Consider the following 23,573-nt stretch of genomic DNA (forward strand, 5'->3'; position numbering starts at 1 on the left):
ATGGAGCTGGGGAGATCCTGGTCTGGTATGTGACCTAACTTTCAACGGTGGGCCGGCTGGAACAGAGCAGTCAGGAGATTGCTTCCTCGGCCTGTCCTCCTTAAACTTCTCCCCTTCCCTGGACTTCTTGGTGGGAGTTTTGAGTCCCAGAGGCTGGGGAAGAGGTAGAAGTTGACTCTGCACTTGACATAGGGGGCGCAGGGGCTACAGTCCCTGAACAGGGAAGTAGGCCCATCAGGATGAGTTTGCTCCTCCTGTCCTTCAGTGCCCAAGGATTAATCCTGGCACAATTAGGACAAGAAGTTAGTAGATGGGCCACCCCCAGAGCTTATGGCCACACTATGTACACTTTCTGAAACCTAGCTTAGGAGTTTCAGCCATATTCCAAGACAGGCCAAGAACTCTACACACACACACTCACACTCTGCTATAGAAAAGATCGGAAAGAAAGGGAAATTTTTTTTTTGTTATACCAACTGTGTGAGGGGAGGTAGATAGTAAAGATAGGGATAAATAGCTAAGGAGGGTAGCATAAAGAGGGAAATACACTCACCCCAAAACGACTAGCTAAGAGCTGAGACCATGATGCTTACTTTTCAGCAGCAAACGAGATCTGAAGGGAGGGAGATGACAGAGGAATTATGGGTAAGGGGAGGATCTTTGAGCTCGGATCAGATGCTGGATGTGCGGCTGAGTCAGATCCATTACGTAGCCAATAACCCACTGGATGAAGATCAAATTAAATTAACTACTTCAAATACATACATATCTCCCAGAATGCGAAATGATGCTGTCTGTGGCTTACTACCAGAAACTCAATGTCTCTCTCCAGATCACCATCACATGGTCAGCGGGTCAGGACATCTAGGGGAAAGATACAAAATTAAAGTAGGTTCTCTTTAGCCACAAAAATTTCCACAACTGAAGAGCCACCTATTGGGGGTGCTCCTGAAAAGACAAGTATAAAACCTATCCATCTCAGTAAAAAGGACCTCAGTTACTTCGGAATCCCCAGATCAGGGTCATTTAGGAAAAACTGAGAAATTCCTCTAGAGACATCACATTGACAGACTGATCATCCTCTCTCCTGCAGACCAGTGCACAGGTGTTAGCAGTCATGCCTGGTGAGAGTAGGAGCTTTCTAAAGATGGGCAGGGGCAAAAAGTCTACGTAAAGTTTATATCTGTGTCAACCAGTACTCATGGAATGTGTAATCCTTCATTTGCTTGGTCATTTATGTTGTTGTATCCTTCGGCTTTTCCCGGTTAGGGGTCGCCACAGTGGAACTCCGGTCCACTAATGATTGGCAGTAGATTTTTACGTACCGACTTGCCAGGCCTGACGCACAACCTTCAACGAAGGTACGCCCATTCATGCATGTCTCCACACAGAAGACACTTTAGCTGAGAATCGAACAGACGTCTTACTGTGAGGTGACATCTCTACCGCAACACCACCATTTGCTTGGTCATTTATACTAAGCAAATAAAGCTTTGCAAGTCCAGTCTGACAAGTAAATCCAGGAGACAGTAGGGCCTCCAGGAATCTATGCTAAAGGTACTTTGAGCCTGAATACACATTTCATGCACCAGGTTAACCTCAGAAGTACGCCCTGAGGTGCAAAATGTCCACATCATGAGACAACCCACTAAGTGCATGCTTAAACACAGGGCTGATGGCAGCTGGACCTTATCCAAGTCTCTGTCCTAAAATGTGGTTACTAGGTAGTGCCCCACCCGTTCTCTCATATTTATCTGCAGATGATGGGCAACAGCTCAATTCCTCAACCAAAGGGGAAGCTCACAATTAATGAAAGTCCATTCATCACAGTAGTACTGGACTTTTAAATCAGCAGTCACTGGTCGTAATTTGCATTTCTGTTCCTTTAGCTGGTTCTTGCCAAGGATCATATGAAGTATTTTTCTAAGTTCTTGCTATTTTCTCTTCACTGCAGCTACTGTGCATGTGTGTGTTTTTACCAGAAATTTCTTCCTGTGAGTGGCTAGGCTAAAGCACTGATCACGGGGAGTATTGCTTTGGCATAATGCTCCTTCTTCTAAACAGAAGTAGCTCCTGTATGGGTCTTCTCTGGTGTTAAGATGAGTAAAGGACCAGTTTGAAATCTTATGCTTTTTTTTTTGCAATGAAATGAAAAATTTTTAAAGTGAAACATATTAAAGCTAAGAGTTAACTACACGGGTGACTAAATGTAACTGGGGAAACAGGAGGCTGGGCACACCTTCCCACTTTGGTGCGGTGAAGCCACAGTGTATGCCAGCAAAGAGTGCACATGCACACTGATTACTTTAGCTGGAAAGAAAAAGATGCAGAAGAATTCTCATGAGGGAGATTGCCAGCTGCTACCAATGTAAACAGCACTTCTATGAAAGACCTACCTGATCAAATTCTTGAAGCAACCTGTACCCTGGAAAAGCATGGAAACGAAAGGAAGGGAAAAGTTCTTGCAAAACCATTTCAAGAACTAGTACTTTAATGTGACAGAAAATAATAAAAGGAAGGATGGGATCCAGTCATAACATGAAAAAGAGTACAGCAGCAGTGAAAACTGCTTACTTATGCTAAGCTGACTCCATGACACACAGCAATAAAGTCCTGATTATAACAAAAATTAGGACTAACTAGTAACCTCCAACCATGTAGCAGCCAGCAGGGGAGGATGAGAGGGAGTGGACAGTGCCAGCTTACTCATCTTAGGGGGAGGGAAGGCCACTTGGTCTGCTGCAGTAGTTGCATCCAACAGAATGGTGGAACCTGAATGTCATGGGAAAGGGCACATGCTGTAGTCAGAAATGGTGAGTGTGGTTGGCAATCCAGTCACCATCATAGAGCTGCTCTACGGAAAGAGACATTAATGGGTAGCAAAACCCTGAAGGCTACATGTGTGATGACCTCCAATGATTGGCATACATCCAAAGTGGAATGAAAAGGCTGGTTGAGAAACAGGATGTCTGGCTGCCAGGAAGCACAGGGAAAAAAAAAAGACAAAAATGTTAAAACTGTCCATACAAAATGAAGAGCGACTGACTTTTTGTTTTAAAACTCTACGACCCAGAAAACAGTGTGTGTGTGTGGGGGTATCAACAGTAGAGAGACTTGAGAGGAAAAGGTTCTCGTGGGAGACCTACTTGAGCAACTTCAACTAGTCATCATAATGTATGGTGAACAACTTTGAAATGATGCACATGTAAAAAGGAAGCATTCCAAGTAAAGGTAGTTACTTTATATAAACTTAAAATGCGCCCCATCAATGCATTTACAGGACTTTACATTATAGTACTTCATAAATCATTCTCACAACATTAACAATTGGTAAACACCTTTAATGGTAACAAAACATTTTAGTAAAAAGACTAAATAAAAAGGTAAAAACTGTGTGTGTATCTGTCCAACAACAAATTAGTTTTTTTTTTTTTTTGAAGTGCTACAAACGCAAACAGCTTGTACAGTATGATACCTTGAAATGCAGAGAGTCAATATCGGCTCTTTTTGTGCACAGACCTTCTGCCAACAGCAAACACACATGCATCTATATTTCCACAACTAGTGTTAAAAAAATAAAAATTGCAGCAATTCATGTTCAGAAATAAATACAATGGTTTCCTGCTGGAATACAGTGACTAAAAATGAAAAAACTCTGTAAAATGAGCGTATGTAAAATAAGTCAGATTTCTGCACATATGCATCATACTTGGTCTTTACACTGAATATTTGTCAATGTTGATCTGTCCACAGTTTTAAAAAAAAATGTATTTACAGTTGTCTTCTGTACCCTTTTGTACATAGTTCACTAGGCCCATATGCGCTTGGCTGTCTTGAAAGCATGGTTTGCTTTATATAAATTACTTACTGTTGCACTTGCCACTAAGCACAAAATAGGTGGTGCCAACATATCAGGCAAGGATCAGAATAACTTCAAAACTGACTTTTTCTTTGCAATAAAGCTGAGGAACCATGATTAATTACCGTTCAAAGTAATGGCAGTTTTGATAACCAAAGGCAACAATTCAACATATAATATAGTATAAATACCGTTATTTTTCTCCTTGATTCTCAGTCAAAATAGTACTTCCTGTATAATGTACAAAAGTACACATTTACACTTAATTTCCCCATACTACAGTTTAATGTTATGAGGATATTTTATTTCTAGTATACTGACCACAGTAATGTAGACCACATTAAACACATTAGACTTAACACTGTTTGGGATCTGTAAAATAATGATGCATTCAAGTTAAAAACTACGAGTGGAAAAGAACATTTACAAACCCCGAATGTAATGGTTAAACAGAACTACAAGTAAATACTATGTATATGATAACCATCCTCATTTTCCAGAGGCACTATTTATAAAGGATAAGGTACTGTATTTTAATCTCCACCCTCCTATCAGCCGCAATGTTTAAAATATTTAAAAAAAACAACAAAAAAAAAAAACTTTGCGCTAGAATGTCTTTTTGTATTCACGTAAATTTTCAGTTATGAGTAGGTCTCAAAGAAAAAATAAAATGTGGAGGCTGTTCTCTAAAGGATTACCTGCAGTATTTTTTTTTTTCTAGTGAATCACAATGGTATAAAAAGACATTCAGAAACAAATCTAGTAATAACATACAACAAATGCATTAGTAATATGGTCTTTCAATTTCATATGTACAGATTTACACTATAATCTCTACCAATATGGCACAGATGAGAATGAGGTCTCAAAAGTATTTTATCAGTTCAGAGACTATTTCCCTGTATTATTACTGCACAAGAGTTTGCAGTGTTCAGTTATTGCCATATCACCAATTATCTTCATTAGTTTGTAGCAGCAGGATTAGTTTAGTCAGCAGCAGTAAATGGGTAGCATTTGAAATGCTCAGGAAAAGATACCTGCCATTCAGCTTACACTGCCTACTATTACAAAATCCGAATATTTAAGCAAATCTTCAAAGGAATTTCCTTAAGCTGTTCCTTAGGAAACTTGAAATCTTTCTCTACAGACAGCAGAACCAAATGGAAACAGTTGTAAAGCAGACTGGTATGTGTCATTCTAGGAAACGTGGGCTGGCTAGCCTGTTGAATATCTTTAAGAGCTATTATTAAAGGCATGCCTTTATATTGTTCTGCCTCTTTTGGTATCCTTTTTGTTAAGAAATTTCACATTGGCAGCAAAATGTGACTTATGAAGTAATATAAAGAGCAGGACACTCCAGCCCACCTATTTGTTAATGTCCATTTCTACAACGTACTGTTATATAAAGATACAGAGGACAGATAGGGTACCAAACTACCCCTGTATCTGATATTTCTTAGACAGGCAATTAAACTGGACATGTCTCTTGCTGACTTAAGTGCTCAATCTATTCTTTACTATATCCCCTTAAAAAAGGAGGTGGGGCCATAGCCCCCTACAAAAAAAAAAAAGCACTAAAAAGTAAACTTTTAAATGTTTGTATCAAAGAAAGAAGACCTGTTCAAAAGAATGGTGGTAAGTTTACTTACTGTTAACTGGGATATGACCCGGATAATTTATAATATACAGCCCATTCTACACAAAATGGAACAAGGAAGCTTACATCAGATTCAAACTTTGCAGTCATTCAAACAGAAAGCTTTCTGCAAGACAAATCATTTCATCTTTTTAAGTCACAGATGGTGTAAAGTCAGAACTTTCTCTAACAGCAGATATACAGTATGAAGACTGTATACATCAGGTTTCAAGTCTGTATCTTACTATGTGCAGCTAAGGTCACAGCACAGCCCTCAGTAAACACACAAGACTGAGACAGCATAAAACAGAACCTTAGTAAAGGCTGCCTGCATGTAGTATGGAAAGCCCATATATTTCACATGGTTATACATGGAACAAGTCAGAGAAATTAGGAAATGGGTGTACAGTGTGAGAAGAAAATGATTGTACATTATGGAGGAAGATTCCAACAATGTTTGTTTTCTGGTTACTGAAATGAGATCAGTACTCCTAGATATTGAGTTGAACAGAATTCAGGTGATGAAAGTCATCTTAGATTCAGACAGAAGCCTTGGAAGGAAAAAAAAAAAAAAAAACAAATAAATATAAGGCCTTGCGTAAGCACAGCAAATCAGGGTGCCTACTACCATTGACAAAAAAGCTTCCTATCTGGGAGGTACATTTAATTTTACCAAGAAACACAATAAGCCTCAGGCACATCATTAAGTGAGCAAAAATACCCACCTTAAGCTACCAGCAATTAATTCAAGTAACAGCCCAAATAATATCTAGAGGGGAAAATATCAAATGAGAGATGATAGCACCCCTTTTCTTGAGGAGTTATAGGTAAGACGAGGGTCTCAGGTGCTGCTTGCTTGTTCCCAAGCTAAAACTATGTTCCTTTACACATTAAGTGCAGGCCAGATTCCCCTGCAGGTGAGTGTACAGCACTAGTTTTTATAAGGGGATATTGTCTACACCACTACAGACATTTCCTGATCCTCAAGCAAGATAGTGATAAAGTGATGGAGCTGGCTGCCAAATCTTCTCAACAGGCAGACTAATCCCAAAGGCACCATTTTAGATATCAAAACATAGTCAACCACATAGTCAAACACAGCAATAAAATGTTCCAGTTTTAGACAAACTAGCAAGTTAAACAGATTTTCAGATACTGCATTTGCTGCTTATTTCTCCAGTACGCCAGACTGAATAAAAAATTCATAAGCAAGGCAATCTGGGCAACCTGAAATACATATGACAAATACTGTTACGGCTTCTTAGTGTAGGGACAAACATACTGACTGCATGAACAAAAGGTCAAAGCCCTGATTGCAGTCTTAGCAGCTCAGGTTGAATATGTCTCTAGGAGTTGGAGGTGTCAGATTGGAGGAATGGGAGCTAGCAGAGACCACAACCACCAGAAGCATCTGACAGATGGGTATAGCAGACCCACTACATGGGGACTCAGAGAAGGTACTGAGCCTGACAAGTAGTGTGCAAGTAAGGCATCATGGAAACACAGCCCCAACACAAAATGTCCCTGTATAGCACTTACTAATGATTTTTTTTGGGGGGGGTAAATAGAGAGGCACAAGGAATATTAGAAAATTTAAGGGAACAAGGATGCTAACCTGTCACCACTGTTAATGGCAGCCATCTAAGGCTGGTTGAGTAACTGGGAATGAACTGATCAAACACGGGGAGAATACCTGGATGATCATTGCTAGTGAATGAAATAATTCAATAAATCCTTAACTGACATTTTTATGCAGGGAATTGTGTAACTTTACCCGAGTGTACATAAGCCTTTGGGGACTGTATTTTTGCAGGGCATGCACAATAAGACAGAACTGCCCTATTTACCAGTGGTGTGCATAAGTATCCACCTTGGTCAAATAACTCCAAGGATCTAGCTGTGTCCTCTACCATGCCCCAAAGTCTTCATAATAAGGACTGTAGTCACATTTATTTAATAGCTTTTAACTGTTGAGTAAGCAAGTCTGTGGACTCTTTCAGTATATGTTCAGGACCAACACTGTTAAACAGAGAAAACCGTACCCCATCTAATAATGATTCAAAGTATACTGTTTAGGTGTTATGGAGAATATTTACCTCTGTGACAGGCCTGGTCTAAAAACTGTATGAGCTTGGACTTCAAAACATTCTGCTCAGTTCAGAGGGGAAAAAAAGTATGCCAAAGGACATAGGTATATCTGCTCTTACATACCAAAGATGCAAGCAAAGACATACCCGGTATGCGCTTTAAGCAAGCAATTTTCCAGTGCTGAAGTAACTTTCTACATCAGTGGCAAAACTGCACTTTCTTTGCTACAGTGCCAAAGATACAACTACATTAATTTGTTAAAAAAGAAACTGCAACCCTAAATAAACCAAGAAATAAACATACATGTATAAAATAAAAACTGATGGAATTTTGCAGGTGGCTAAACAGTACAGTCTCCAGAGAAATGTCTGAACATCTGACAGATGGCAAAAAAAAAGGTAAGGTCTACACTTTTGGTAAAATAATTAAATGTATGCCTTTGACTCCACTAAACCAAGGTTCAGGAAGGAATTTTTTTCCAGAAAGCCAATCAACAGAACAGAACTACTTAGTTCTCTTTCCAAAGGGAGAAATGAGAGGCAGCATCCAAAAGAACATTTCTGCCGCTCCCATATGCACAGGCTATATAACACAAGTACTAGCTTAGACAGATGGTATATGCATAACAGCTTCAGTGAAATCAATGAACATTTCTCTATAAGGAATAAGGAGATCTGTAGTGGTTCCTAAATGATGTGCAGTGAAAGTACCTAGGTGACTAATATACCACCCACCTTTATTAGGAAGAAGAGACTGACTACTTTACCTGCTCAAAGGGCAAGCAGGGAAATTGAAGAGTGATTTGCCATCCCTGCCATTAATGAGATGTAGTGGTATGAAGGGCAACTCTGTTCCAGTTAAAAGGTAATGTTTTAAATGCATACATTAATGTGTTAAAGATCTGGAACCATCTTGATGACAGCACATGTAAGTGTCATCATGAAAAAACAAATACTCAAAGATAACACAAAGAAGGTACAACTGTCCATGTTTTTTAAATAAAGTGAGTTCTGCTGTGACACAAGAATATTCTCAATGATCATAAAAGCACCTGATGCTGTACATCTCTCTCCCAGCAGCACACTTTCTCTAAGTTAGCACCGACTCCCACTGTCTAACAAATATCCAGCCAGGAAGTTATCAAAATGACTGCTCTCTGCCCAATGACTTAATGCAATAAAAGACAATGTTACTGTTACTGAACTTTAAAATAAAAAATTGTGCCTCCTTATACTCATCATTTAACATTTATACTACAAGTTTAAACGGAAGGGACAACTCTTCCTTCTTTAAATGTCAGAAGACTTGGAAAGGAAAAATGACTTAACTGTTAGAAGTAAGGTAGGGCAGTCTGCAATGCATTTCTTACTGCCTAAAATAAATAAGGACAAGTAAATGTTAAAACATAGGAAGTGAGGAAAGTTTGATTTACAGAATTCTGCATGAACTCAAGACACATTTTAATGAAACAACTCAAAGCTACTTGTACAAATATAACAACTTAATAATCTGAGGGCCCATAGAACTTCAAAAGTAATTAAGATGGGCACAAAGTGCTCTATGCTGTGACTCTGTTACATTTGTCCTGGTAATATGATTACATGGTATTAGTTCTTTCAGTCTTAAGCAAGACAATTTTACATGGAATTATGACATGATTAAATACAAAAGACAAGTTGTTGAGTGTGGCATTTCAGAATCTCAGATGATAAAATTAGATGATCTGTCTCAGAGGTGAAACGAAAGCATGGTTCTGCCAGCTGCTATAAATATCCACAGATACCCAAAGAAATTGGATACATGTGTAACCATTGTTTGGACATAACTCGCAAAAGCAAATGAGTTATTTTTTATTAGGGCATTTGGTGGCATTAGATGTGTCTAAACAAACTGGCATAGCAACACTACTGCAAATTAAAAGGGAGCCTCTCAAATGTTCTGACACTTTCTGATCCACCCACCCTAGAAAACTTGAGAAGGAAACTGAACACAAATGCTAGTAAAAACATGCACAGCTATACAGAGCTTAAGAAGAATGAAAAGGGAACATCACACCAGACAACACTACTGCTAAACTGCATTTTAAAATTACCAGCATTTAACATGGATGTACTACTGACCCCCCTGATTTTGAATTAAAAAAAAAACATCTGTACATCATTGTTTTGTGCTATGCTCTAAATGAAAACAAAACAAAACAATTACAACATTAAACAACCTTCCAGAATGGAACAGTTCCACTTAATCACATTGCGTAGCAGGGGCATGAAATACAGATGCAAGGCATAGGATTGTGACTAAAGAATGCCAACCACACAAACATCTTTTCCAGTAAACATACTGGAAACCTTCCTTCACCAAAAATGAGAATTTTGCAAGGCTTTGCACATACTGCTTGTATAGGCAACACTTGAGATGGATAGTTTAGTCCTATGGAACTTGCAAGCCTAAATCTCTTTCTATATTCTGCCTTATTCCAAAGGCACAGACTATGAAAGGGGAAGTTTCATACTGTTCATGCCATATGAAACAATGCTAGACTCTGTTCTTGCCACTGTGCTTTTATTTTAATGGCATACTGATCACAGAATAAGTAGCTGTTAATATGCCAAGAATCTCACTGCACATAACTCTGGTGTTTTTCAACAAGTTCTCTGAAGGCGAGAAAACAGCCATGCTTTGTCCAAGATAGTGAAGAATGGTACCACAGGAAGGAAGGTATGTGGCCATTCCTAACCTGTCATATTGGACCAGTGGAATATACTACTTAGGGACAGCAACTAACTGCAGACCACCACTATTGTCATGTCATTTAAAATGCTACAGTACATCACTAAGCATCTCTACAAGTTCTTCAGTCATGGCTCTTGAAAAACAAATCGGGGATGGCAACCAAAACACCTTGTGATGCACTACAAACTGACAGCCACTAGTGGGCACGCCCAGTTAACTAAAACTTGCAGTACTTTTCACAGACCAAAGAGAAGGCAATAAAACCCCTGATACCCCTGAAATACAATACAGGGCTGCAGTTAACAGGCATAAACTGCGACACCAGTAATGACAACGGATGCAGAATAATCCCTTCTAAGACACAGAACTGTCTACACTGTCTGGACACTCCCTGATGTACTGTGACATGTTGACCAGGAGTGTGCAGCCATACGAGCTGTACAAATTTAAGGCTCAAATGTTACAAAATTAAAATACTATATTAAATATTTTATTAAAGGCCACGAAAGTAAGCTATTTACTCTGCAAAAATGTAACCTACAAACTTTCATACACAAGTTCTTATACACTTCACCATATGACATGGAACACTGACAACTGCAGGGATGGAGCAAATATAAGACAGGATCACTTGGCAGATGGTTTGGCCGCTACTAGACCACACGGCATTAAAAATGCACTGCTGTCTCAGAAAAGCAGGATGTGAAGCCTCCATGATCACCAATACACTTTTAATGCTAACTGGAAGTCTCATCAACATTTTCTAATGCACTGATATGCTAATCACTCAATTAAGGAGCAGGTTTTAAATTTTTTTTTTAGTATTATTTACTTTTCCTCCTATAAAGCAAATCTCCTAATTTTCAAAAGCAACTTAGCATAGTACAAAGTTAAAAGAGAAGACAAAATCTTTAACCATTCCCACTCAACTGTTTTTGATGAAAACAATTGTTCAATATCAGTAGTGGAGCACAACCAATGTTAAAAGACTCAGTGTCTTTCTTCAGGACAGTGAAACAAGATGTACAGTTATGGGAAGTAAGGGACACCACAGTCTGAGACAGAAATCAATTTTTGGGAGGAAAGACCCTTATCCATTACAGCAAGATGTTCATAAACTGTAATCATAAACATGAAAGTCAGAAAAAAATCAATTACTTTGACTACATGCAGATGGAAAGCAAGAAAAAAATGATACTGCGTAATCATACAATAGTGACGAAAGTCACCACAATACAATGTTGTTCCACATTTACACTGTGTACTAATATACTTGTTATATTAGTTCTATATGCATGTCATCTACTTCAGCTGTAATAAATTTGCTTGTTTTATCAAACTAAGTAGACACACTTATATGAGCACACTGCTTGGACTGCCAGTTACTTCTGATACTGTATTTTCACGTGTCACAGATTACTTCAGAAGTAACAGTCAATTCAGCTACTGTATTTCAAGCATCTACAAATACCCAGTAATGCCATGACTGAAAAGGCTGCAAATGACATGCTCAGAAACAGCATTTCGTTGCGAGACAACATTGTTTTATAAAATGGGGGAATGTTACTCACCATCTATACAAAGCTAAAGACTCCTAACTAGCAACAGGGTAAACCAGACAACCAGCTTTTACACTTACAAAAGCAAAATGCTCCTCCTTTAACCTGCCAAATCAAAAGACTGTATTACTGGTTAAACTGAAATATGAAGCATTAAAGTAAGAATGCAGATTATAATCATCCACTGCCCCAACAAAGGCAGCTATAAGAATGCATGAATACATAAAGAGTAAAGGAAGCAGCATTTTCAGTTTTAGATGGAAATCATATTGCTGGCAATGCATCCAGCTCCAAGGTTGCACAGAAATAGAGTCGTATGTGATCGCAAAACCAAGGTTTAGGTATAGAGTCCAGGTGCTGGAAAGAAACAACCAGAGTGTGAGCCTGTGTGTGAAATGGGAGGGAGTGGCTGATATCAGCTCATACATCCCAAAAGGAGGAAGCCAGCTTCATCTTTTTTAAGTAATAACAGAGGCTAACATATGGCACTGCAGCTGACAGGACGTTCAGCCTTCTAAAGGGCGCTGATGTACTACAGTTGGGGACTGGAGTGTAAAGCAAATATATCGATGGGCCCCTAGCAATGAAAGCCCCTCTCTAGCAGTATTGGCCATCAACTGCCATAGAATGGGAGTATCTCATAGGAAAGCTTACAGAAAGCAGTTAAGTACTAGTCAAGCCTGGCTTACCAAACACAGTAAATGTGTCAGATTATGCTCCACAGAATTTCAGCAGTGGATGTACCCAGGTGTAAAAAAGCTATTTTAACCACCTTGTAGCTAAACTATGCTACTGCCATGTCTTACTGATGGGGCACAACCTAGCAAGTATAATTAACAAAATGGAACAAACAAATCATCAGAGGCATATACAGGCAAAGAAAATTATGTTTCACAGATGCGGGAGTGAGCAGTGGATCTACGAACATTTCAGCTCTGCTGACAGAACTACATACATAGAAGATTTGCTTGAAAACTAACAAAACAGGCTAAATCTTAATTAGAAATTTACTTCAAAGCAACATTTGATGCCTAGAAAGAAGTACCACAGACCTTCAGCTGTTAAAATACAAATATTTTTGCTGTAAAAACTGAGTATGCATCTGGAGAATCTGTAAAACTGCATTGTCCTTGTCATATCTCCACCTGAGAATTGCGTGTTTTTTAATATTCTTATGGTGTCCACTGTGCAATATGCAACATAAAAAGTATCTTAAAATGTGCTTTTATCATACAGTGCTGCACACAAATATTAAACATACAAAATAAAATAACATTCATGTATTATTCTCAAATGATTTAGCAGGATCTGCACAGAAAGGGTAACAGCTACATTTACATCTGACCTGGTCCAGTTAAATCGCCTGTAAGAACACATGAAAGCCTTAGGCTGCATTCAGAAATCAGCCATTGCTTTTTGAGAGTTATCTGACCAACATTATCTAAATAAATAAGTAAAAAAATAATCCTATGTAAACCTGATAAAACAATCGCAGCAAAGATTTGTCTGCCAGCCAGCATGGTTTAAAGACAAGAAATTAAAATGTATTGTTGTTCTCAGCTACTTGACAAGCAAGAAGTTGGTGCCACTCTAGAGAAAGCTGAAGGCAATGTGGTCTAGTGAGCTGTGAAAAAGCAAATACATATCTCACAACTAAGCAGCAGACAGCTACATTTCTCACTCTGCTGTACATGTCAAGCCCACTGATTAACACATTTGCAGTCCCATACTAGCTGCAAAGGTACACCGATGAACAGCGCCATGCAGACACTATTTAAAATTACTTTCAACCACCGTGTGTGCATGCTGAGTTGCTCAAACTACAGCCTCAGTGGTAACTGCTAGATACTGGAGTGTGTTACTGTAAGAAGAGGCAAACTTATGTCTCCGCTGCAACTCTAAAGGTTTAAAGTCACAAGAAGTGCACAACAATGAACTATGCCAATGAAATGCAGAACATGCAGTCTGGCAACAGACATGGTATTGTATAAAAATACTGTGTAGTAAAATTTAGTAATATATAAATACAGCCAAGTTTCACTGTGGAAGACATCCAAATGACTTAACAGAATGGTATCTTCCCAATAAAAATAACTAAAGTATATTATGCTGGCCATTTTTCAGCAGCTATTACACACATAATCTTGAAAGTGCATGTCTAAACTTCTTTAACCATTTTGAGTTTGTTATCTTTAAAGGAATATCCTTCAGCTGAAAACAAACAAAACAGACCCTCTGTATTGTGTATGTGATTAAGTCAGTGGTGGAGACACCACCACTTTTGTCTGGTTACATCTGGTTGCATTTTCCCCTTCATTCTGAGTAGAACTTGTCCTTTAAAGATAATCTGCAGCATTGCTGGTAAGGCACTTACCAATTAAAAGAAAATTCATAGCTGCTTTCTTAAGTCACACTGGGAACCATTTTATCAAACCCAATGCAAGGAAGACAAATTTATGTCATCTCTGATCTAAGTGCTAATGTGCTGTATGACACGATGAGAGGATTTATGCAAATCTAGATGACTGGGTGAAAGGAAGGGAAAAGGATGAATTTGTGTAACGTCTACCATCTACATGCCTTTCTCCTTGTAGACATTTTGCAATCAAACCATTAACTGTTACAAATGGAGTCCCTTTTAAGGCTCTAAATATCAGAAATCCTACCAGCATTCATTTGGCATTTATGAACCATTTACAATTCACATTCTAGTAGAAATTTTAAGTATTGCATATAACAGTTCAGGATAATAAAATCAAATTCAAAGTGGAAAACGACAGCTTTCTAGAAAAGTTCTTCATTCATTTGGTCAGGCTGAGCTTGAAGATAAAAAAACTGGTGTTTTCAGATACCAGCAACCAACTCTTCAGAGGGTCGTCTTTTACTTTAGTCAATTTTCAACCTCTGCTGTGCTATCATATCATCACAAGGTGCCCCGATACTTCCTCTATGGCTCCTTCTACTCCAGATTTTTTTTTAACTGAGGTAAGTGTTGCCTTCAAGCAAAATACATGGTGCGTAGTGTGTCCTGGTGAACCTGCACAGCTTTGGCCAAAGCTTGGGGATCTCGTCCATTGCTCTGTCCTGATATGTGACTGCCTTCACCACTGGAAAAAAAAATCAGAAGAAAATATCATTTAGAAAAGAATTAAATGTCAGCATTCACCATGTAATTTAATCTTTGAGAAGAGATTTCAGTAAAGAGCTAACAATTTCCACTTTTGATGATTCTCCCTTGGCAAAAACATTCTTGTACCCTTATAGGTTCATAGGTAGTTACTAGGCTATTGGCCCTAGGGCCTATACAAGCCTAGCCAAAAAGGTACCCTGGCTTTCGCCACCCAAGAAAATTATTTTCCTGTGCCCCTGTCGAGCAGAGCCACAGAAGTGATCCCTGGGGTGAATTTCCTATTACCCATTCAATCATCAAGATTCTTCTTGAAGAGTGCTAATGAGGAGCTCTGTTTGACATAGATAGGTAGTCTGTTCCAGAGTATGGGAAGTCTCTGGGACAGAAATCTATCCCTCCAGCATGTTCTGTTTATTGTGGTGAAAATGTTTAAGTCCCTAGAGCATGTAGCTTGGAGGGTTTGGGATTTCTTTAAGTGGAGGATATCCAACAGCTCTGGGTTTGACATAGCTTTGTATGTTAGGCAGAGATCGCCTCTAAGTAGGCGATTTGCGACGGAGTAAAGCTTGAGTTTTTTTAGACGGTCTGCATAAGGCATCTGTTTGAGGCCAGTAATCCTCTTTGTGAGGTATTTTTGTGGCCTTTCCAGTTGTTGTAGATGTCTTGTGAGGTACATACCAAAAGGGGCGTTGTACTCTATAATGGGTCTAATGAGTGAGGAGTAGAGGGGAACAATGACCTCTTTTTTTCTGGATGAGAAACCTTTTGTGATGAGGTGTGCCATGTAGAAGGATTTCCTGACCACTGTGGCGATGTGATTATCAAAGAAGAGACTATTGTCCACCTGTGTCCCAAGGTCTCATCACACTTTCAGTGTTACGTAGACTACTGCCTATGTGGTAGTTCATGGGTACAGAGTTTTTAACAAAGGGGATGACAATACACTTTTTGGCATTGAGCTTGAGACCATGTCTTTGACAACAGGTATCTGTCTCAGTGAGGCCCTTTTGTAGGATGTCCATATCATTAGGAGTTTCGATTATGGCTCCTAGTTTGCAGTCATCTGCGAATTTAGTTAGCCAAAGACCTTCTGTGTTAGCCTGTACTTCAGAGAAGTAGATACCAAACAGGAGAGGACCCAGGACTGAACCCTGTGGTACTCCACTTGTCACTGGTCTGAAGTCTGATTTGGAGTCTGCTACTTTCACAGTGTGGGTTCTGTCAGTAAGCCAGCTGGCAACCCATCTTGTGACATACGGATTTATACCTAGTTTAGTGAGTTTATCTATAATTCCAGAGTTGGGGATGGTGTCCAACACCTTGGCAATCTAGATAGGCTGTGTGAACCACCTTACCCTCATCTATGGCTTTGGTGACTACTTCAAAGAAGTCTATCAGGTTTAGGAGACATGACCTGCCTTTTACAAACCCAAACTGTGTGGGGTCCAGAGTTTGGAGATCTCCAATGTCTTTATTTATGAGTTCCATGATGATACGTTCCATGGCCTTGCAGACTAGGCTCGTCAGGCTAATGGGGTGGTAGTTCCTGGGGTCTGTTGTGGCCCCCCGTTTGGAGTGGGATAACTGTCATGGTGTGCCATTCAATGGGCACAAAGCCTGAGGTGAGGCTATGACTGAACATGGTACTTAGGTGGGGTGCCAGTTCATTCTGTAGTTCATGTAGAAGGCAGCCTGGGATGTTGTCAGGTCCCATGGATGCTGTGTTCTTGGCTTTGGAGAGTGAGGTTTTTACCTGTGCAGCCATGATTACAGGAACTTTGCATTCTTCCAGTATAAAGATGGGCCCTTTAGGGGGTGAGAGGGGGGTAAAGTTAGCACTGAACCTATCTGCCAAGATGTTGGCAATATCAGTTGGTTCTGTATATTTAGTGTCATTGTGCTGTAACTCAGAGCAGATCTGAGTGTTGCCATTGAAATTCTTGACATAGCTATAGAATGCTTTGTGGTTGTCCTTAGAATCAGTGGCAATTTTGTTTTCATAACTAGCTTTGGAGGATTTTATGAGGGATCTAAGCTTCTTACTGAGGCTGACCAGGGAGTTCCTCCAGTCGTGGGATTTTACTCTTTTATGCAACAGTTTCTTTCTTCTGTTGTAGAGTTTGTTTATGGCATTAGACCACCAGACTGGCTTCCTTTTTTTGGAGGATAGCATCTTGGTTCTGTTAGGGATAGCATGATCCATGCACTCGTGTAAGTGCTTATAAAGTGCATTTGTGTCGGATTCAGCAGTCGTAACTCTATTGTCCATCTGCATGGGTGTCGTGAAGTTTGCCACTTCTGTCTTAAGAAGCGTGAAGTTGGCTTTGGATAAATTTTTTATGGTTGTTTTCCTAATGGGGGGTAGGAGCGGGATGTGGATGTCTAGGGTGATTAGCTTGTGGTCGGATCTGACCAATGACCTCTGGTGTGGAACACCAGTCACCCATGTTGGTGATGACCAAGTCTACGATATTGCTGCCCCTGGTAGGGGTGTGGATAAGTTGATCCAAGGAGTTGGAATTGATGATTTCCAGAAAACGTTGAGCAAAGGAGTTGGTACATGAGTAGTTCTCCCAGTTAATGGTAGGGTAGTTGAAATCACCCATTATTAGAGTGTTGGGTTGTACCTTAATATTTTCCAGTGTATCAAGAAAAGAGGAGTGGGAATCCTGGGGCATGGTGGGGGGTCTGTAGCAAGCTACAATCTGGATTGCGGTTTTGCCCAGAGTTAGTTGAACTTGGATAATCTCGGATGCATTATGCTGAGCAACTAGCTTGGAGGTGTGGATATCCTTAATGAATATGGACACGCCTCCACCTTTAGTGTTTCAGTCCGGGTTTGGTGGCCGAAAGGTGTGGTACGAATTATAGCCTGGTAATGAAGGGGTGCTCTCTGGAGCTTTGAACCAGGTCTCTGTCACTGCATAGATGTCAATGTTCTCCATTTTAAGGAGTGCCTCGAGTGAGTGCATTTTGAGGTTTAGACTTCTAGCACTGAGTAGCATTACCCTCAGATTTTGCTTGCTTGTACCTGTTATGGTGGTGAATTTGTCATTTGAACCTTGCCTAAAAAAGGCACTATAGGGGTGGCAAGAGCCTTTGCCAGTATCCGGAATTCCAAGGGTGACAGGTGCAGGCCATCTCTGGCAAAGCAGCATGGCCTGTCGATCATGTCATCCCAGGCAGCCAGATACTGGATTCCCTTAGAATGACACCAGAAGCTTAGCCAATTGTTAAAGTCAATCATTTTGTCCTTGTACTGTGGTGTCATTCTGGGTGATGGCAGGATGCTACTCAGGGCTAGGGTCATATGTGCCTGGACTACAAGATCGATGAGCTCCTCCATGTCTCTTGATGTAGTCCAGGGAGGTACGTCTCAGGTCATTCACACCAACATGGACAACGACACAGTCATATTTGTACTTGTTGTGGAGTGACCTGAGTGCGTGCATTATGTGGCGGATTCCTGGCACCTGACAGGTAGCTGACAGTAGCTTTTTCCTTGTTTAGCCTGGTGAGTGGAACATCAGTGTGCCTGACTATAGAGTCACCTACAACTAGAGTGTTGGGTACGTTATGCCTTATGAGCTGTAGTTGAGTGGCACACTGAGTATGTGGGCTGTCATTTGGGTTGTGTTGGGGGGCGGAGGTTGCTTGCATTTCTGCTTTGGAGGTCTCTGTTGTTTGGGCAGATATGTACTGAGAGCCTCCACGAATGTAGGTGTGTTTTGTGCTTCTGTGCGTGTGTCTTTGTGGTGTAGGTTTTGAGGGACTATGTGATGTGTGGTGCGGTGCAAGTGTTTACATTCTCCTCTTGACTGTCTAGGCCAGTCTTTGGTGGAGAGCTTTGCTTCCAGTTTGGCTATATAAGTGCATCTCTCACAGGTCGTAGTGTTGGGTGGTAGGAGAGGGTTGTCTGTGTACATGAGGCAATTGCTGCATTGTCCCAAGATAGTACAGTTGTGTACACTTACCATAAAAGTAGATGCTCGAGTGTATTCACTGTTGCAGTCATTACATTTGGGTAATCCTGCTGGCAAGTTGCCTTCAGTCGGCCTGAATTCCAAAGTCGTGGGTCCTGCGTCGGCTGCTGTCACCCCTTCCCTGACGTCAGGTCGTCAGGGGTGTAAAAGAAGCAGCAGATGCCATTTTCTTCAGTTTTTCTTGCCCCAGATGTCAGGTGCCCCTTAAAAGGGTAGCCAAAACTTATATAAACTTTACCTTCATCTACAAGCAAATACACCATATAGGTTGTATAAATCAGAGAAGGAAAGAAAGGTTTCAGCAGAAAAAAGGGGGATGGCGGGTGAGTAACCTGGACTGCAACAGTGAATACACTCGAACATCTACATTTATGGTAAGTGTACACAAGTGTACTATGTTCTTTGTGTTTCACTGTTGCAGTCATTACATTTGGGTAGAGTCCCAAAGCTATGGTTGGGAGGCTGGAGTTAAACAGCATTAGGAGCGGCTGTGAGGCCCTGCAGAACTGCAGTGGCAAAGCCTGCCCTGGATTTAGAGCAGAGTGGCAGATGATAGTGCTTTGTAAAGGTGTGAACTGAACTCCAAGTAGCAGCCTCTAATATGTCTTTGGTTGGTACTCCCCTGAAAAAGGCTGCTGAAGTGGCTGCAGCTCTGGTTGAATGTGGCCTAATGCCCTTAGGCACTGGCTTGCCATGGTGTAAATAGAAGAAATTAATGCAGTGCCCTATCCAATTTGAAACAGTCTGCTTTGAGATAGCCTTTCCTTGTGATCCTGCAGCATATGCCACTAGCAATTGCTCTGTCTTCCTGAAAACTGGTTCTGTCCAGGTAGAATCTAAGTTGTCTGTGTACGTCCAAAGAATGCAGAATTCTCTCCCCCTTGTTCTGTGGATTTGGATAAAAAGTTGGCAGATGAATAGTTTGGTTAAGAGCCACACTGGACACCACCTTAGGCATAAATGTTGGGTTTGTCCTTAGAGAGACCCTGTCTGGATAAAACATGATAAAAGGTTCCACAGCCATGAGTGCCTGTAGCTCTGATACCCATCTTGCAGAAGTTATTGCTAGGAGCAGAGCTGTTTTCCAAGATAAAAACTTTATGTCAGCAGTAGCAGCTGGCTCCAACTTGTTCAGCTGCATGCAATAAATCCTGCATTTCCTTGTTTTCTGCACATTCAGAGTTTAACATTTTTTGTTTAAGCAATGCCATGACATGTTGCTGATATTTGAGCATATGAAACTGACAGTTTAAGGCTCTTATAGACAAGGTAGCAGATGTGTAAACCTTTTTTCTCCATCTATCCAGTGCCCTAGAATCCCTGTCAGAGGGGGTAGGGTTTTTTTGCAGCGGAAGCCTTAACTCCTTTGGGACCCTGTGAAATAGTTTCTGGGTCTGCAGCAGGGTTTTTAAAAAGTAATTTATGAGTCAGGAACCCTGTAATATCTGTCAGGCTTAGCAGGAGCTGGGGGGTAAGGAGTCAGGGGTCAGACTAGACTCCAAAAACACATCTACAATGTCTAGCATAGGTGGAATGGCTAGAGGCCTGTGTTGATGTAGTAAAAGGAAATCCCTGAGCCTCTTTTTAGATTCTGAAAAATCTTGGCGCTCTCAGTGGAAATGCTCCCTCATGGTATGCAAGGTTTCCCCAAAAGAATTGTCCTCTGGAGGACTGGAGGTGAAGCTGAAGGTATAGATTTCTTCAGCATTAGAATCCTCATTGGGGGGGGGGGGGGGGGGGAATATTCCTGATCAGAAGAGAAATCAGAAGAAATAGAAACCGGATCTGAAGATTCATAGTCAGTCTCTTGCCTAGGCCTCTTATCAGGAGGGGGATGGGAACCCCTGAACAAGGTAATCAAGTCTTCGGCCATTTTGAGCATCTGTTTTTTGGGCATAGAAGCCTGTCCACGTGGCTCTCGAGTTTGTTTCTTTGCTTTAGAAGGTGCTTTACTCTTTGCCTTTGAAGCTGAAGTCGGTTTAATGTAAAGTTGCTTAGGCCTGAATACACCCTCAGAAGCCGTTGCCTGCTCAGCAGCTCCGGACCCATCTGAGGGAATAGGGTCCGAGGTTCCAATACCTTGAGTTTCCAGTGGCATAGCCGACTTCACGTGGGAGTTGGTAGCGGCCGGCGACTCTAAAGTATTGGGTGTCAGGGGCTGCGAAAGCACCTCACCGAGAACCGGCGACTGGCTTAGGAGAAGCTTTGTCATCGGTTTTGGACCTCGGTTGTTTATCTCTCTCCTTTTCTTTGCGTTTTTTGTGAACTCCAGTAGTCGGATGGATATCCGACGACATTTCTGGATAATTAAACCGGCGTCCAAAATAGTTTAAAGCAAAATCATACCAACGCTTAATAGTGCATTGGTTAAATTTAGCACAAAACCGACAACCAGAAACGTTGTGATCAGAGCCTAGGCAAGGAATACAGCAAGAATGAAAATCATTATGAGGTATTTGCTTTCCACAAGAAATACAATTATTAACTTTTTCTGACATCGGTCTGGAGCAAGCAAAAAGTTTCACCAACGGGGTACTTAGCTTTACTGAAGACTTGGGGTCTGAAACTCGAACACGAAAATCTCAGTAGTCGGCCGACCGGCACTTGCGAACTGCTTCTGCTTCGGGCACCACGCGGCAAGAAAGACTGAAGAAAATGGCGTCGGCTGCTTCTTTTATATCCCTGATGACAGGGAAGGGGCGACAGCAGCCGACGCAGGAACCAAGACTTTGGAATTCTGGCCGACTGAGGGCAACCTGCCAGCAGGATTACCCAAATGTAATGACTGCAACAGTGAAACACGAAGAACATGCCCAGATTCATCAAGTAGACAGGAGAAAACACCGGGAGCTGAATTTTAGACATGCCTGAATAAGTGCTTATTTATTAAGCACTAAAAACTGTTTTCCTCTAGACAAGTTAGGAAAGTTGAGTGCTGTAGTAATTTGTAACTTATTTAGTGCTTACAATGAGTTCTGAACAAATGCTGAGCTCGAAGAAACAGATGAGTGCTAAAACTAAAAAGTTGGCTGGTTGCAAGGGAAATTTTGAAGAACAGACTTTATGGCGCCAGGAATAGTTTAACCCCAGTTAAGTGGGGGGGCTTAGGAGCTCACTAACAATCCTGGACACAGCAAATCCGTATCTGGACAAGACCTGCCACAGGAAAGGGGGGAAGCAAGCTTAGAATTCTTTTTTTTTTTTCCCCAGTAAAGTGGAAATGGAGAAAGCTGGAATAGAAGTTAATTCAACGTTAAGAATCTGAGTGGGTTGGCCTTCACAAATGTTCTCTATTAGATTGAGTGAACTAATGACACTAGACTGGGAGGAGTGTCACAGACCAAATATACAGTATGGGCGGGCAACTGCAAAGCCACAGAGTATAACACACAACACTAGGGAGGATGGGTGGGAAACATTACAGTTCCTAGCTGTAGCCACTAAATGAAAGTTTTAAACAGATCAAGGAGCAGACTCGAGAATGCTTTTAACTGTAAACAATTATCAAAAATGCACAGAAAAGCTTGGCTAGAGCACTCACAAACAGAAAATACAACTCTCAGTATGAAAAAGCAGTTTACAGTTAAGTAATGTTAAAACAGTATAAAACAGTACATAAATACAGTGAAACAATAAAAAAAAAGCTTTATAACAGTGCAAAATGTAGTAGATCAATTGTATAGCACAATTATAAGCGTTTCAGAAGTGCAGTTCAGTGAAATAAGTGTAAGAAATAACTTATCCTGCTCTTGGAATCTTAAGGAATTTCTGCTTATGCAATGCAATCCATTGTGTGTGTGTGTGTGTGTGTGTGTGTGTGTGTGTGTGTGTGTGTGTGTGTGTGTGTGTGTGTGTGTGTGTGTATACTATCTGCTGGTGCATGTACATCAAAGGACCAAAACTAAGGAAGGCACGCACAGTTTCAAGCTACCCATTTCTGACAGTCATGAAAAAAATGAGCAAACCTGTAACAAAAACAAGAATACAAAATTATAAACTTGCTAAACTTAATCGGACAGCCACTCATGAGCCTGGCAGAGAAGCTGTCCATGCCTAAGGGATGGTAGAAGACTTATAAAAGTATTCGGTGCAGAGGGCACACACAAAGATAAAATATGCTCAATACTCCCAACTCTATGTATATATCTTACACTGAGAGGCCCTTTGCAGTAGTAATGGCTGTGAAGTAGTATGAAACACCTTCCTGGCTGAGAGAAGCCAGAAAGGTCAAAAAAGAAAAGGCTCAAGCCCAGACTCTGATCATGGTCGAACAATGCATGGTGAAGATGCAAGTTAGTATTTAAGTGGCTGTTCACAATTCAGACATTCTACAAACAAGTAAGGAAAGTTGTCAACAACCCTGCTGGGTCAGCCTCCTTTGACCAGATTCTTTTTTATGTGGAAAGGGTGGGAGCTGTGAAAAACTAAGTAATTATTGGAACAGGTAGGCTTTCCTATACAGTCTAGATCCAAAACATTTCTCTTCATATTTCTTAAATATTGTAACATCCAAATAATCAACACTGTCTATGGACCAACTGAGTGAATTTGAAATATAGGCATACACCATTAATAAAGTTAAAAT

The 23,573-nt window shown here is 40.6% G+C and overlaps 1 protein-coding gene across 2 annotated transcripts in view; it reads right to left on the reverse strand.

Moving 5' to 3' along the window:
* Positions 1-3,320: 3,320 nt before the first annotated feature.
* Positions 3,321-23,573, reverse strand: part of LOC122792214 (protein argonaute-1) — a 1,920,205-nt gene continuing 1,899,952 nt past the window's right edge. For both annotated transcript variants that reach the window (XM_044059955.1, XM_044059956.1), the window contains one exon: positions 3,321-14,982. In XM_044059955.1, the coding sequence (XP_043915890.1) occupies positions 14,874-14,982 (109 nt within the window). In that variant the 3' untranslated portion in view covers positions 3,321-14,873. The remainder of the gene's footprint in view (positions 14,983-23,573) is intronic.

This window comes from Protopterus annectens, chromosome 1.part2 (genome assembly GCF_019279795.1).
Source record: "Protopterus annectens isolate FY-2018-M chromosome 1.part2, PAN1.0, whole genome shotgun sequence".
Lineage (NCBI taxonomy): Eukaryota > Metazoa > Chordata > Ceratodontiformes > Protopteridae > Protopterus > Protopterus annectens.